General features: G+C 37.8%; 1 protein-coding gene across 3 annotated transcripts in view; it reads left to right on the forward strand.

Moving 5' to 3' along the window:
- Positions 1 to 17090, forward strand: part of mlh3 (mutL homolog 3 (E. coli)) — a 24052-nt gene continuing 6962 nt past the window's right edge. For 2 of the 3 annotated variants that reach the window (XM_028822210.2, XM_051919883.1), the window contains exons 1-8: positions 1 to 3586; positions 11076 to 11174; positions 11263 to 11339; positions 12472 to 12576; positions 12667 to 12739; positions 15083 to 15154; positions 15756 to 15864; positions 16660 to 16819. In XM_028822210.2, coding sequence (XP_028678043.1) covers positions 574 to 3586; positions 11076 to 11174; positions 11263 to 11339; positions 12472 to 12576; positions 12667 to 12739; positions 15083 to 15154; positions 15756 to 15864; positions 16660 to 16819 — 3708 coding nt within the window. In that variant the 5' untranslated portion in view covers positions 1 to 573. Of the gene's footprint in view, positions 3587 to 11075; positions 11175 to 11262; positions 11340 to 12471; positions 12577 to 12666; positions 12740 to 15082; positions 15155 to 15755; positions 15865 to 16659; positions 16820 to 17090 lie in introns of those variants that run through there. The other variant, XR_003718688.2, reaches the window with a different exon arrangement.

Consider the following 17090-nt stretch of genomic DNA (forward strand, 5'->3'; position numbering starts at 1 on the left):
CGTCGATCCCGCCCACTGCTGATACACTCGTCCTGGTTAAAAGACGGTTAAACAGGCGCGTGTTGACAAACAAGTAACATTTTATTTATTTATTTATGTATTTGGGGACTTTTTCAACTCAAGTATAAATCTTGTAAAACAAATTTTAGACACATGTAAAAATCGCCGTTGAAGGAGGAAAACAGACCCCCGTATAAACGACTTCACTTGAGATTGCTCGTTAGCCGGGTTACTTCTCAAAAAACACCACAGAGCTCACCTTTGCGGATTTTGTTGTTCTTCACACTTCTTTTTTTAATTACAAATTTCTGATACTTGCTGCTATTCCAGTCTGGAATTCATACATTGAACACAGCAAGAACTCCGAGAAGAGAAGCAGAATTCGAGGCGCTGGTTGATAAGACAGCTTCTCGCTGATGTTGTACCTGGCAGCATTTCCATTTGCGGTGTTTGCACCGTAGGTTTATCAAGTGTGCCTTATTAAATTAGTATTTACATCAACAATGTCAGCAGGCATCGCTTGCAGAATTAGCGTTAACGTGCAGAAGCTCGATTCCGGTGCCCAGCGCCTCAATGATCAAGTGTCTGCCCGCAGATGTTCAAGCGCTGCTGCGCTCAGGACTTGCCACCTGCTCAATGGCCCAGTGCTTGGAGGAACTCTTACTGAACAGCATCGATGCTGGAGCGTCCTGCGTGGCTGTCAGGGTGGATATTGAGGCAGGGAAAATTCAAGTAGTGGATAATGGCCAGGGAATGGAGAGAAGCGATCTGGAGAATGTGGGCAAGAGGTACTTTACAAGTAAGTGCAATAACTTAAGAGACCTTGAAAATCTGAAGTGTTATGGTTTCCGGGGAGAAGCCATTGCTAGCATTACAAGTGTTGCCAATGTGGTGGAAATTTCATCAAGGGTCAGCAGATCTCCGTGCACTTTTGTCAGAGTTTTTAAGGATGGGAAGCCGTTGGATGTCTATGAAGCACCGAACACCAGACCAAGCTCTGGCACTACTGTGACAGTAATGAATTTGTTTTACAACCTGCCAGTACGAAGGAAAAACACAGATCCCGTTTTAGAGTGTGAGCGGATGAGGCAGAAAATGGAGGCCATCTCGCTCATGCATCCTTTGGTATCATTTTCTTTGAAGAACAATGACACTGGTGCTACAGTTGTCCAGCTGTCAAAGTCAGGAGATACTTACCACAGATTTACACAGATATATGGCTTGGCAAAGGCTCAGAAGTTAGGTGAGGTGGACCATGTTTTTAAACAGTTCGAAGTCACTGGCCATATAGGTCGAGAGGGGCACTACAACAGCAGCATCCAGTTTATGTTTGTAAATGGAAGACTTGTTTTAAAAACAAAACTTCATAAACTAATCAATTTTTTATTAAAGAAAATGAGTGTAATATGCCGACAAAAGGGTAGCCCTAAACAAGGTGCAAGTGCTAAATCCAAGGCCAGTACAGATCTGTTTGGGGTTTATATTATTAACATTAAATGCCACTGTATGGAGTATGATATATGCCTTGAGCCTGCAAAAACTTTAATAGAGTTTAGAGATTGGGATTCTGTGATGGCATGCCTGGAGGAAGGTGTCAAAAGGTTCTTAACAAGGGAGAATCTAATAACAGAACTGTCAAGCACAGATCTTACAGAGTTCAATGAGAAACGTAATGTCATTGGTTCATCATTTCATGCTTACCTGGCAGATAAAGGAAATGCAATTTCAGAAATAGGCAAAAGTTATGAAATTAAATCCTTGGACTCTAAAGCTGTAAGACGGCCTCTGCCAAAGTCCACTGATGTAACATCACAGTTAACATTGAAACCAGAGAGTCCACAAGATGGTTGCATGTCTGTGCCTGTTAGAAAAAAATCAGAGTGCAGTCCTGCCCTGACATTGGACATGGACAAGGACAACACCATGTCAAAGACACAAAGTTCAGAAACAAAGTCAACCAAAAATCAGATTGTACCATATATAGCAGCAGAAGTCTCAGAAGGAAGTGTCAACTTGGGGCTTTTGGAAAATGTGAATGATGAATCAAATATGTGCAATAATATTCCAGTGATTAACACAATACAACAACTAGATACTGTCGAAAGCGTTAAAAAAAGGGTAGCTGAAAATAGTGGCTTATGTGAGAAAAAAGTAAACGAATCTGATGATGCAAATACAGACGTTTCCAAAGAATATTTCTGTTGTGACGTTGAACAACCTATAGAGAGTGAAATTGTCTGGTGTGAGGCAAGCAATCCTTGTCTCTCGAGCAAAGCAAAGAGTACCATTAGACTTTGTTCAACAGACATTCTAAATTGTCAAATGTCAGAAGGCAGTGACAGCATAGTCTGTGACACTCAGGAAAAGCATCATCGCCTGGGACCAACACCTGCCTGGGACATATTTAGAGCAAAACAGACCAGTGTGAAAGAGCAAAGGCTGCCTTCTAAGAGTGGCTCAACATGTTCCAAGCAGCCACTGAAGGACAGTAGCCTTTCTGAATGGCAAAAGTACTGCAGTCAGAATGATGATATAATTAATAAAACTGCCAGTCAAGTAAGCCATCCAGAGTTAAAAAAAACGTTGGCAAATTTGTCTGCAGAGGCTAATACGAATATGAAATGTCTTAGAGGAGCCAGTGATGCATCAGAATGTTGTAACATTACAAGACCCCCAAAGCTGTCTTTGCCAGTGACAACTGGTTCTTTAGATAGATTTAAAATGTTTTATGGAAAAATGCCTGTACCTGGACTTCAGATTCATCATCAAGGTAATAACAGTGATGCACCTCATAGGAAGAGAGCCAGCAAATTAGCAGATGCAACTGGTGTAACTAGCTGCCTCACAGGCTTGAATCAGCATGAGAAAATAGGTTCTGTTACTTGTGCTGTGTTGCCTGTACTAGACACTCAAATAGACATGTTAGGATGCACAGGATCTCTAGCTGCAAAGCTCTCAAGACTAAAAAGAAGTAATAAAGCAGATGCGACAGAAATTGAGAAACACCAGCCTTTGAGGCTTGATAATGTCCCCACTGGCAGCATTCCTCAAGAGCATTTTGTTTCTCAACAAAACAAGGACATTGTAGTAGCCCTTGCATCAAACAGCTTGACAGATAAAATGTTTACTTCAGTAGTTGATTCTCAAATGGATGTTACTCAAAGGTCCAATCAAAACATCCCAGAAGCTGCAGCTAATGAAGGTTGTCAGAATGCTCCACTATCGGTTTTAGAAGACTGTTTTTTCTCTGAGAATAATGGCAAAAACATTTCTGTTCCCAGTGATACAGAGGGCTCTACACAGAGCCACAATTGTGAGAACATCAGGGGAGTTTTGTTTTGTATGAATAAAAAGGAGGAATCTGGTAATGATTTGAAGGATACCTTGATAGGTGAATCAGAAGTAATGGCAACATCAAGCACAACCAACTCAGACTGGATTGAGCACTTGGACACATCGCTGGGTAGGATGGTTTACATCAACATGGTCACTGGGCTGAGCAAGTATGAGGCACCAATAGAAGAGGCTAAATTTGAATGTTCAAAGGACCTGACAACCACCAAAGTGTATGTTGTGTCCAACAAAGGTATTTGCAAATTTCTTTATTTGAAATAAGCAGTTGTTGGGAATGGGTAGTAGCTTAATCCTATTTTTGATTCTTCTCTGTGTGAAGCTCTATTTTTGTGTCTACGTGTGCATAGGTTTTCACAAAGTAGTTTTGGTTTCCTTCCACAACCCAAAATTTGTTTGTTACATTAATCGGTGAACCTAAAATGGCGTAGTGTGAGTAAGTCTGCTTTGTGATGGAATGGTACCCTGTCTAGTGTTTTAATGTCCCCTGTTCTGCTAGGACAGGCATGGCCTCCATTACCCTGTGCTAGATAAAGAGGTTTTGTTGAAGGTTGAGTAGTTTGAATGATAACTTACGATTTTGATACAATTAGAAGCATCACGAGCCAGCGACAAGCTTGAGGAAAAGATTTTTGGCAGGTGAAGAGCACAGGTAGTGGTGTTGCCCCTGTGGGGTTTATCACAAGTCGAAGCAGGGAAGGTCCACTGTGGAGTTTATTAATGACAAAATAAAGAACAATATTTTAATTACAAGCCTGGGGAATCTTACCTTCTCCCTTTCCTTGGGCCTAGTTAAAGTGCTGCTCCCTTTAATCCCATGCAGTGCCACACTGCATGAGGGTTTTTCTCTGAATACTCTGGTTTTTCTTTTACATTGTAAACATGTTTTAGGTTATTTGAGATTCTTATTTGACCCCATGTGAATAGGCTTATCCAGGGATTCATTACTTTATTTACATGCTTCTGGAACAACCTGTCGCAGAACTAACCCCAAAGTCCAAACTTGCAACTGTGAATATGCCAAAGCTATTTTAAGAATGTTCTACAGTGTAGATAGGAATTATGTCTCATATTTAAATATAAATATATATATATATAATATATATATATATATATATATATATATATATATACACACACACACACTAGGGGGCTTCGCTCGCCAACCCCCGTGTTTGGTTTTCCACATACACTTAAGATTTTTTTTTTCTTTGAATTTTTGCTATTTCATTAGTTTCAGTTTTATTTCAGAACTTCTTTAAAAGCAACATTTGGAATCTTTAGAGTCCCAACATGCTGAATCTTTTAAATGATGTCCGTGAGATATGTGTTTAATGACTTTGTACCATAATTCAGGATAGGTTTCTCTGTTTGGAATATCAGCACAGACAAAACGATCTACATCTTGAGCAGTTAATAATTTTTTTTGTAAAGTAACCAATAAATGCATGTGAGGTAAACCCTGTTTTTGAAATTCTCTGACTTAAACTTCAAAGCCTTACAATATTTACATACTTCAGACATATCACCTATGTCCATATATTCGATCTCTATTCACCTTTTCGTTATTTCTCCGAGTAATAATTTCTCTTTGTTTGCGCTAATGCTATGTTTACTTTCTTTGTTTTGACACTCATTTTTTTCTGCTTTCATATTGTGTATCTTGCTCTTTGAGTCTTTTGAATTCCACTGTTTTCATTATCTATAACCTACTCTGCATGTGTTTGGCCCCCATGTTTTTTAATCTCTTTATGACGTTTTACTTTGTTTTCTACTCTTTGTCTTCTATTTCTGACCTCGCTTTGTCCTGCTATTTTTTCAATTACACCTGGTCTGTGATGATTACTTTCCCTTTTTTCGAGTAATAATTTCCTTTTGTTTGTGCTAATGCGATCTTTACTATCTTTTTTTGATACTGTAGCGACCTCCCCGTCCGGCTCGAAAAGAGAAGTAAAAAAAAACAAAAAAAACGAAACAGACAGACGTAGTAAAGTCTTACTTGAACAATCAAGAAAAAGAACGCCGACTTCGTAGCCCCAAACACAACCTTCTAGCAACCTCTCCAACCCCCTCTTCCCGTCCTGGGACCCCCCCCAACCCCCCCTTACCGCATCAATCAATACTGTAAGAGTTGAATTTGAACCCTGGTCCAGTGTACACCTGGCATGTGTCTGAGTTTCGTATCCTTCTGAGCTTATGCTTAAAAGCTGATACTGTTATTATTCACTATGATAAATGTATTTCTTGTTATTTTATTTGACCCCTTAACAGAAAAATGTAATATTTCTGGCATAACCTTTCTTCTATAATACGGTATCCTGTTTCTGTACCTAGCTGGATCATAATATATATATATGTATATATATATATATATATATATATATATATATATAGGCCATTGTTCTTTTCTCTTCTTTGTGAAATTCACACATCTCCTAAAATGAAAACGAAAAATATACATTCAAAAAGTCACGTGCATCCTAAACAAACAGGACTATCAATCAAGTTGTGGTCATCTAAGGTATTAACATCTGCCATGTCCTTTTAGCAACTAGGTGTAACCAATCATGTTCTGAATTTGTAATGAATTCCTTTTAAAGAATCCATATCCATATTACTAAACGAGAATGGTAAACCGGATATGGACGCAGGGACATAGGAACATGGGCCGTGGACGCAAAAGACGTAGTGCGCAGGCGCCACACAAAGCCCCCCTCCAAGCAACAGAAAATAAGAAATGAGGCGCCGTGCCCATAGCACACAAAAAAAAGGAGTCAGACGCAGGCGCCACACAAACCCATGGCACACGGCGCCACACGAAGCCCATAGTACACGAAACGGGACACACACAAAAAAGAGGCTTCAGACCCATGACACACAAAGCCCCCCTCCACTAACAGAAATAAGAAATGAGGCAACGCGCCCCTAGCGCACCAAAAACAAAGGAGTCAGACGCAAGCGACAACACAGCGCCACACGAACCCCATAGTACACGAAACGGGACGCACACAAAAAAGAGGATTCAGACCCACGACACACAATGCCCCCCTCCACTAACACAAATAAAAAACGAGGCAACGCACCCCTAGCACACAAAAAAAAAGGAGTCAGACGCGAGCGCCACACAAAGCCCATTGCACACGAAACGGGACAGACTATGGACATAGCACACGAAACGGGACGTACACAAAAATGAGAATTCAGACCACGACACACAAAGCCCACCTCCACTAACAGAAATAAAAAATGAGGCAACGTGCCCCTAGCCCCCCTGCCCAGAGTAAAACGAGAAAGACTACGAACCGTCTGACATGCCGCAAGCAGGATAAAGCGAGGTCAGGAGGAAATTCACATTCTCCAGCACCAGCATACTGATACAATAAATAATATTAAATTAAAGAAAGATAATAATGCAGGTGAAAAACAGACAGTAACTTTGTATAATAATGTTAAATGTTAACGTTTACACCCCCGCGTGGAATTGAAGAGTCGCATAGTTTGGGGGAGGAACGATCTCCTCAATCTGTCTGTGGAGCAGGACAGTGACAGCACTCTATCGCTGAAGCTGCTCTTCTGTCTGAAAAGTGATCAATAAATAATAATAGAAAAATTAAAGTAAAAAAGCACACATACACATACACCACACAAAGTCCCTCCCCCCCCCGCACCAGAGCAAAGCGGGAGAGACTACGAACCGTCACAGTAGGAGGCAAAGTAAAACATCATAAAGAGGTTAAAGAACAGGGACAAACACATATAGAGCAGGTTACAGAACAAAGCCACCCTGCCCAGAGTAAAACGAGAAAGACTATGAACCGTCTGACATGCCGCAAGCAGGATAAAGCGGGGTCAGAAATAAAACACAGAGTAGATAGATAGATAGATAGATAGATACTTTATTAATCCCAGTGGGAAATTCACATTCTCCAGCAGCAGCATACTGATACAATAAATAATATTAAATTAAAGAAAGATAATAATGCAGGTGAAAAACAGACAATAACTTTGTATAATAATGTTAAATGTTAACGTTTACCCCCCGCGTGGAATTGAAGAGTCGCATAGTTTGGGGGAGGAACGATCTCCTCAATCTGTCTGTGGAGCAGGACAGTAACAGCAGTCTATCGCTGAAGCTGCTCTTCTGTCTGGAAAGTGATCAATAAATAAAAATAGAAAAATAAAAGTAGAAAAGCACACATACACCACACAAAGCCCCCACCCCACCCCCGCACCAGAGCAAAACGGGAGAGACTACGAACCGTCAGACTAGGAAACAAAGTAAAACGTCATAAAGAGGTTAAAGAGGAGGGACAAACACATAAAGAGCAGGTTACAGAACAAAGCCACCCTGCCCAGAGTAAAACGAGAAAGACTGCGAACCGTCTGACATGCCGCAAGCAGGATAAAGCGAGGTCAGAAATAAAACACAGAGTAGATACATAGATAGATAGATAGATACTTTATTAATCCCAATGGAAAATTCACATTCTCCAGCAGCAGCATACTGATACAATAAATAATATTAAATTAAAGAAAGATAATAATGCAGGTGAAAAACAGACAATAACTTTGTATAATCATATTAAATGTTAACGTTTACCCCCCACCATGGAATTGAAGAGTCACATAGTTTGGGAGAGGAACGATCTCCTCAATCTGTCTGTGGAGCAGGACAGTGACAGCAGTCTGTCGCTGAAACTGCTCTTCTGTCTGGAAAGTGATCAATAAATAAAAATAGAAAAATAAAAGTAGAAAAGCACACATTCACATATAGTCATACACGGAGCTGCTGGAAATGAAGTAAAACTTTATAAAGGGATTAAAGAACGGGGACAAACACATGGAGAGCGAGTTACAGATGATGAAAACCTAGGCACAAAACACATGCACACCGACAGTTAAACGTCCACACCACACAGCGCAGGCGGACCCGTACTCCACAATGTACCGCATAATAGTATGGACGGAGATCCATTTTAACAGTGGGGGGCCCCAGAGTGACACGGGCGAACGCTCCATATTAAACGTGCGTCATCCTCACACGTGGCTGCCCAGCGGGCACAGGTTCAAAACGCCGGGGGTAGGCAAGCGAAGCGAGCAGGGGGCGGAGCCCCCTTGTAGTGACCTAATCAATGGATTGTATAAATATAGCACAGAGGACACTTTTTTCTTTGCAAAAACACTGATATGATGCTTTTTGCCTCTTCGGAGATTTAGATAAAGAATAACGATTGACGCTTTCTCCTGCCTGTGTTTTATTGCCTAAATCAGGGCATTCCAATGGGGGGTGTCTCTATTCAAAATTTTCTTCCACAATACCCCGCTGTCAGTCTTCCGTGCTATATTCCGCCCTCCCTCAATCGAACCTAACAGTCACTCCAAAAAAAAAAGGCTTCAACCTGGAAGGAACGTTACAATACTTTCGAATTTTACTGCTTCATAATCTTTACCTTTCTCTGCATGTGTATAGTGCCATCGTTTTTTCTGAGCCTTTTGAATTCCACTGCTTTCATAATCTCTAACCTGCTCTGCATGTGTATAGCGCCAACGTTTTTGAACGTCTTTATGAAGTTCTACTTTGTCTTTTACTCTTTGTCTTTTAATTCTGAGCCTGATTTGACATGCTTTTTTTCAGTTCCACTTGTTCCGGGCTGATTATTACTTTCCTTATTTTCTGAATTTGCACCTAGATTATTCTTTATCTTTTTTGCATTTTTTTCTCTCCCAACGCTTTTGAGTTTCTTTTCTCCGCACTGCTCTTTCTTCTTTGCTTAGTTGTCGATGTTTTATCTATAACGTATTGTCCTTATACGCTTTATATGCGCTGTGAGCCCTGGATCTGTGTGTGCTCAACGCCTTGACACGACTGAGTGTTTTGCTGCCCGTGGTCTTATTTGATATTGGTTGTAAGTAGGGTGTGACTTGCAAGAATCTCATGTTCTACGTCCCCGCGAGATGGTCCTGGGTCAATCTCTTTCGTCTCACGAGTCTTTTAAGTGTCTTCCATGCTCGTCTTCCTAGTCTTTCTCTCCCAGGATTTTTTTTTTAATAATAGAGAGATAATTTTGTGAGATGTTCACTTGCTTTTGATCTGAATGTTTTATTTGAAAGCAACAGTCAAGTAGATCTGACTAATGGGAGTTTAGCAATGTGTATTATAGGAAAATGCAGGTGGGTAATCAGTTCCAGAGTGCTAAATGAATGTCCAATTGGCAGTGGGTTCTCATTTGTCTGAATAGCTGAGTATTCAGGCTTTCAACTATATATGTTACACACAGCATAGACTAGAGTTTTAGTGAAATATATAGGACTTTAAATTGTCATGGAACATGGAGAAAGCCATTTTGAGGAGTTGCATCTGTTTGGAGCACCATGTTGTGTCTCCTGAATCTTATTATAGATGTGCTATGTTATTGTATCTTTTTGAAAACCAAATCTTGTCATTTTTAATACAGGACCATTTATATCCTTAATAAACACACACCGGCTTTGTTTTCATAGTCTGATTGTAATGGACATGGCTTAAGTTGTCCACCCAACAATGCATCCATTTTCTAACTGCTTTATCATTTATGGGCATGGATTTGGGATGCCACATCAACATTTACTCTGTCATAGGAGGCTAATTTAGTGTCATCAGATAATCTAACCTGTGTGTTGTTGCAATGTGAGAGAAAACCAAAGTTTGTAGAGGAAACTCCATACAAGCAATACCAGCTAGAGTCGTAATAAGTAAAAATCAAGGAAAGTTCCAAACCAAGTGGGTAGTGTAAAAGGGTGATGACATGAGCTACTCCATATGTTCCCTGCAAAATTAAATTTATTTAATTAGTATTTCAAAACCTCCATAATGGCCACACCTTTGTGTGGCATAGCACATACATGAGGCATGACGCAGACCTCTATAGTGATATGTTAACACTTAAGCTCGAAATTGCCCCAGTGCATATTTAGCAGGGTAGCTAAAGTAGCTTAATTTATTTCTGGAAATTAATTGGAAAATGCCAAATTTGTGTCATTCCCAGGGTTTTTCTGAAGGCAATGCAGTGTTCATTAGTGTATCAACTAAAATGTGACAACAAAGTGAAAACGCATGTTTCAGTTATATGAAAGTGAATCTAGAATACCATCTCCACTTATGAGTAACTACAGCAATTAAGATAAGTCCAGTTCTGTGGCTAATATTGCATTAGTACACAGGCATTAGTAATAATTAAGTTGGACCACTTATGAGAGGCACCTTGACAATGACACAACATAAGCTGATTTAAAGGAGAAATAATGGACTAATCTTCAATTGATAAATTTGTTTATACATGTATAGCATTAAAGAATGAGAGAGAAATTTGGAAAATAAAACCATCAGTAGTCTAACATTTGATATTTTAATTAATTTGACTTATCCATTTAATTTTACTTCTTAGTAAGTGTAAGAAACCAGATAATTTCTCCTCATTAAATGATGCAGACATAAATTTCACAAAAGTAAATGTCACAAACATGACAAAGTAATTTGTGGACAAAACAGTTATTACAAAGCTGATTTAAAATTTGTGTAAAAGAAAAAATCTTGCATAATCAGTAATTCATGTGGCACTAATACAGTTTTGGATTTTTTAAAGGCTGTATTGATTCTAAGAAGTATGCATTATTATTTTAAGTCTAGAAACAGACACCAGTTCTGTAACATGCATCTTGTTTATCATGTTTTGTTTTCACTGTAGGCATCCAGTATGAGTGCTATCCTTTCCAAACAGATATTATAATTCCTTTTCTTCCCAAAGAAGGTCCAGAGAGAGCTATATGTGAAGAAGATAGCAGAGGTGAGGCAACAAACAGTATGACTGTTTATTTTAATTTTATGTAATGTACACACTTAATATGGTTTGTTCTTGTAATTTTCTGATAAAGCTAAGGCAGATCATCCAGATTCTATCCATGCTCTATTGTCTGAATGGGAGAATCCTGTGTTTCCTAGGCACCCTGAGGTAAAACTTGAAATAATACAGATTTATTCTAATGTACCTCATGAAATTGTAATGCTCCAGTCTTTTATATCACTTGTTGTGCATTGTCTGAATTTTATTTGAGCTTTTATTTATAACTTTTAAGGTTTTACATTTACTTTCTATACCCTATGCAATTGCTGATCATTTTCTTGAGTGCACATTATTTCCTTAATAATTTAATGAACACCACATAAAATTTCTCTTTCAAAAAACAGTGCCATTGTCGGTTTTTGTGCATTTATTGCTAATACTACTATTTTATTGTACTTTTTGAGCTATTATTGGCAGTTTAAAAAATGTGTTTTCTGATGCTTTTATATTTTATGCTGTTAGCAAATTGTGTTGTATTTCTTAGCTGTCTTTATTGATGAGCACTGACTCATTGAATAATTTGTTCATTTTATGATAATATATATTACATTCTAGAGTCACTTGAGTCTATAATATATCCATGTAGCATCAGTTGAAAGGTACAAACCAACCAGTTAATCACTGGGCCTGCTGACATAACCATGATAACTCACACTAAGCTGATGTAACCTAATCAACACATATAGAGAGTGTCTGTGCTAGGACTGGAATCAAGAACTATAAGTGTAACTGTGCTATCCATAACTCTGTGATCTTCAAACAAAATATTTACATAGATATAGCGCTATGATCAGTGTTGGAGTTTTTTTAATTTAAATATAATTGGGTTGTCACTTAAAATAAATTACTTAATTTACTCTATCACTTTCACAATGAAAGGTGGGCATAGGGATATGAATGAAAACCATGTGTACAATAACTGGGCGTGGAATTTGAACTCAGGATGCTGGATCTGTGAGGCAGCAGCAATAACCAGTGCAGCATTGAGCCTTTCACATGCAAGTGCAAATACTGTCAATTCTACTACCTTAGCTTAATCAATCAAGCTTTTTAAATCAATTCAGTCAATTCAATCAATTCTGAGGGCTTAATCAATCAAGCATTTTGTGGTGAAATTCAAAAAAGTGACGGGGTGTGTGTGTGTCCAGTGATAAGACATGTTACCATTAAGAATGTGGTCCATTATGTACTTGAGGCATAAAATATCTGTGTTACTTTATAAATGATTTTGTTGTTCAAGGTTGCCGTAGATGTCAGTTGTGGACAGGCATCTGGTCTGGCAGTTAAGATCCATAACTTTCTCTTCCCTTACCGTTTTACCAAGCAAATGATGACTTCTGTGAAGGTAAAGGCCCTGACAAAACAGTTTGTATTCTGTTTTTTATTAACGAGAAAGTGGCAAAGTGCATAGCCACACTTGTTCTGCTTTTTTTAGGTTGTACATCAAGTGGATAGTAAGTTCATCGCCTGCCTTTTCAATACCAGAACTGGTTTGGATTCAGACACAGGTAAACTTAGTAAATTAAAATAAAACTTTCAGTGTCACATTCATTTTTCTGTCATTCATTTTTAAAACAGGTTTTCTATTTATACTTTACAGTTATGAGGTGCTTTTTTTCTCATAGCTTTTCATAAACACAGTCTAACTGGTTTGCAGTGAGATACTATTGAATGAAAATTGACTGATGAGCTTTGCTTTTTAACTTAGAGATTTTATAGATAAAATAAATTGCCTGTGTATCTATTGCAATAATTTTCTCCACCATTTTTTTCAAATATGATGCAATATGCATGTACCTCCCATTTTTTTTGTCTTTGAGCCTGTTCTGTGGAAGCACTTAGAATCAAAATCTGGAAGAGACAGTAGTGCTAAATATAAATATAAAAATGTACATATAGAAAATAAATGTTTAAAAATAAAATGTCCTTGTAGTTTGGCTATGAAAGAGAGACGGTTTGATTTTGCCACTTAAAGTAAGATTACAATAGGGGTGAAGTTTAGAACAGGAGTATGAAGTGCAGAAAGGCACCCTGCTTACATGCATACATACATGCCTGCATACCTTATGCATTAACACGTTTATAATATTCTAGTGACTGCAATTTGCAGCCATTAGTGTCATTAACGTTAGGAATTCACATTGCGTCTTGGTTGAGTCATAAATAATATTTTGGATAGAAGAGCTGAATCATATTTTTTGTAGACCTGATCAATCAGTACTTCATTTTTTATCTTACTTGAACAGTGAATTATTGTAGTAAATATATGAAGCCATTAGGTATGATCAGCATTAATTGAAAATGTATTTGATCCAAATCCACGTATATTAAACACGTCTGGTAATTTGGAATGTACAGCGTAGGAAACTGCTGCCACAGCATCCTTAATGTTGAGTGGTGATGAAATTACTGTGTACACTTTGCTATGCTTAGAGGTCCTAAAGGCACTTCTTAGGTTCACTTGTTCAGAGGCATCTTGTAAAATAAAGTGCAGGGCTACATTAACATATCTGTGTTGTTTTGGAGATTAAAAAATGAAAAATCAAGCAAGTAATAGTTATTCAGTGAATTGTGAATAGCAATGATCTCTGTTCTTTTAGTAATGCATATTCTGCCTCCACCCACGAACAAGCAAGAACTGCCATATAATACAAAGCACAAATATTCAATGCCATATTAATAACACATGTAGTTTTCACACAAGCACAAGTAATACACATCAATTATGAGATTTTCTGAGAAAAGTCATTTCAATTTTTCAGTTGTTTTAGAAGAAAGCAAAACAAATGCGTGAAGGCTTAAATACCTTTGCTTATCGAATAATGTCAAAATCTACACTGTATCAACGAGAGTGTGCTGTTCGTCTACTGTATAGACAACTAAGTATTTGCCTGCAAACAAAACAAAACAAAAGGCATTCTCAAACAAACTGTGCTGCTAAATATTAGACTAGTGTAGTCTAACTGTACTTTATAATATGATCACTCACTGTAATTAATAACCCTAAAAATACAATGTGTGATGTTTTTTGTTGACAGGGGCACTCATGAATGTCTATTAAGTTCTGTGTTATTAACATCCATACACGAGAAAGCTTTCTTTTTAAATGTTTAACAGAGGACTTCAGCTATTTTGCTCAAAGCAATAGGTTTCTGGCCTTTTTCATAGCTAAGAACTGTGCTAAACCCGAGCTGAACTGAATGTTTATTTATTGTGCCTGCAGACTTTATATCCTGACACACACACAACAATGTAAAATTGGTCTAATTCTATGCAGGAATGCCTAAAACATACAAATCTACTGAAAACTCGATAAATTTAAAAATACAATGTTGACTGCATCATAGTACACAAATGTGACAGCATAAAGAGAGTCTGGCTCTGGGTCCCATACTAGTGGGTGCTGTTCCTGGTGTGCAGCCAAGGGGAATCACCTAGGGGGCATTCTTGCGTGATGGATCTACCACCTTAACTTTTAATTACAAGGATGTAGCAGCTATCTTCTAGTGTGTGTGAGTTGTTCCATTTACCTGTGTAACAAAGAAAGAGGAAGCTGAGCAAAATGGCGGAAACAAAATTAAGCTGAACCAGTAGTATCCTTAGAAGGCTGAAATAGGGAAAAATGTTTGTGCCAAGCAATTGTAAAATTTGTTTGGGAGTCAGAAGGCTTTCAGGAGTGAATTACTTGACTAGGTTCTTGAACTGCCTTTAAATCTCTACTCCTAAATATTTGTCTTCTGTAACTGGAACCTGAAGTACCATTCATATAGTGAAAATCTAACATCATTAATAGTAGAAATTTAGAGACAATCCAGAGGCTGTAATTGCTGCTATGCTGGCTTTTCTTTCAGAGGCAAACTTGTTGGTGTTAGTGGACCAGCATGCTGCAGATGAGCGGATTCGCCTGGAAACGCTAATTGCAGGTATTGTATTCGCCCTTAGGTGGATTTAGAGTATATTCTGGAGCACTTCTACAGTAATCAAGTAAAAATTAAGTTTCTTTATCACATACAAATATACACATAGTGCAAATTGAAGTAAATTGCTCAGTGACCAAAGGTCAGGATAAATATAAATATCATGTATAAAAAAACCACCCACAAATAAAAACATCTGGCTTGAATAAGAGAGCTGCTGCCACTGGCTTGTAGGTGGCAGTTAAATGATCGGATCTGCTAAATTGTACTGCAGATTTTCATATAAAGGCATTGATATTTGAATTGAGCAGGACCAGTTTGTTTTGTCCACAAATGGATTATGCTAATTAAAGTTTGTTTGTCATGATATCCTCCTAAATAAGTCACCAGGATTCCAGGGTCACAAAGATTAACTCATGGAATATTAGTACTAAGTAAATCATTTCAGTTCCTCAGTTAGTAAACATTAATTAGGATGATGTAACTTATCTCCCTAGGCAGTAATATGGTCAAATTCAGTAGATATCAGCCATATATTTTAAGTATTTCGGTATATAATTCAGTATAAATTCAGTAAGAATTGAAACAGCTGACTTGTTACTTTTAGATTCATATGAAGCTCATACAGATGCCTCAGGACAAAAAACACTTTGCACGTCAAGTGTGTATCCCCCGTTAGAACTTGATTTATTTGAAGAGGATCTCAGACTTCTGAGGTAAGCCCTGTGCAGCGGGTTTTTTCATTGGCATGGTAGCCAGGCTGTCATCTTCTCTTTCCATTAAAATATCCATATGCTTGTCCATTACAATTTTCTTCATATTCATAAAATTTGTGGATCGTTCTCAATTTACAAAAATATTTATGTGGATTTAAATTTTACTAGGGTACTCTTTTCATTAGGGTTTTTAAAGCTTACTTCAAATTTAGACATAAATGAAGCATTTTCTAAGTTTGGTGGTTTAGGCACGTTTTGTTACCTTCAGTTTTATAAGAACAAAAGATAATGTCACACATGACTTTGTATCACTGCTCAGTGAAAGTAAGTTTCCCATTAAATTATTCTAAGTAAATAAAATGATTTGATAATGCTTCCAGGAAGTTTGTATTTAAACTACAAAAGACTTTACACACTGATAATAAATGTGCCACAAATCCTAGCTTTTCTAACAATCAATTTTCAAGTTGTGAACACATTAAAATTATTACTGTGCATTTGTGATTTTTAAAACTTATCTAATTAAAATTATGTTTATGTTTTAACTCCAGCCTTCTGGAGTTTTTTTTTGTTTTTTCTGTCCACCCTGGCCGTCGGACCTTACTCCTTTTCTATGTTAACTAATGTTGTCTTATTTTAATTTCTTACTTTGTCTTTTATTTTTCTTTTCTTCATTATGTAAAGCACTTTGAGCTACTTTTTGTATGAAAATGTGCTATATAAATAAATGTGGTTGTTGTTGTTGTTTTAAAGACTACATAACAGCCAATTTTTTTTTTTTTTTTTTTTGGATAGGTCATGCCATTCCTTTCTAAAACTCATAGGGTTGGATGTGTCCTTTGCTAAGACTGGAAGCTCAAGAATATTTGTAGGAAAAGTACCTGTGTGCTTCATTGAAAGAGAAGCCAATGAGCTCCGTAGAGGAAGACGGACCATCACAAAGTCATTAGTGGAAGTGAGGACACCTATGCTTGTGCTTCTGCCTGTATCTGGCTGCTTTTCAGTTGTGTTGTAAACAAATGTTTCTTTTCAACTGAATCTCAGTACTTTTGATCGAGCAGTTTCCCTTTTTTATAAGCATTTAGGAGCCGTCACACTGTGGCATAGTACTATACAATGCGTACTCTGTCACAATTTCAGTAATTTTGTGTTCTGAATGTATGCATAGCTACACAATGTCCTTCACTGGTAAGCAGCTGGATCTGCAGATGGTTGTTTGGCTGAGC

Source organism: Erpetoichthys calabaricus, chromosome 16 (genome assembly GCF_900747795.2).
Source record: "Erpetoichthys calabaricus chromosome 16, fErpCal1.3, whole genome shotgun sequence".
In the NCBI taxonomy this organism is placed as follows: domain Eukaryota; kingdom Metazoa; phylum Chordata; class Cladistia; order Polypteriformes; family Polypteridae; genus Erpetoichthys; species Erpetoichthys calabaricus.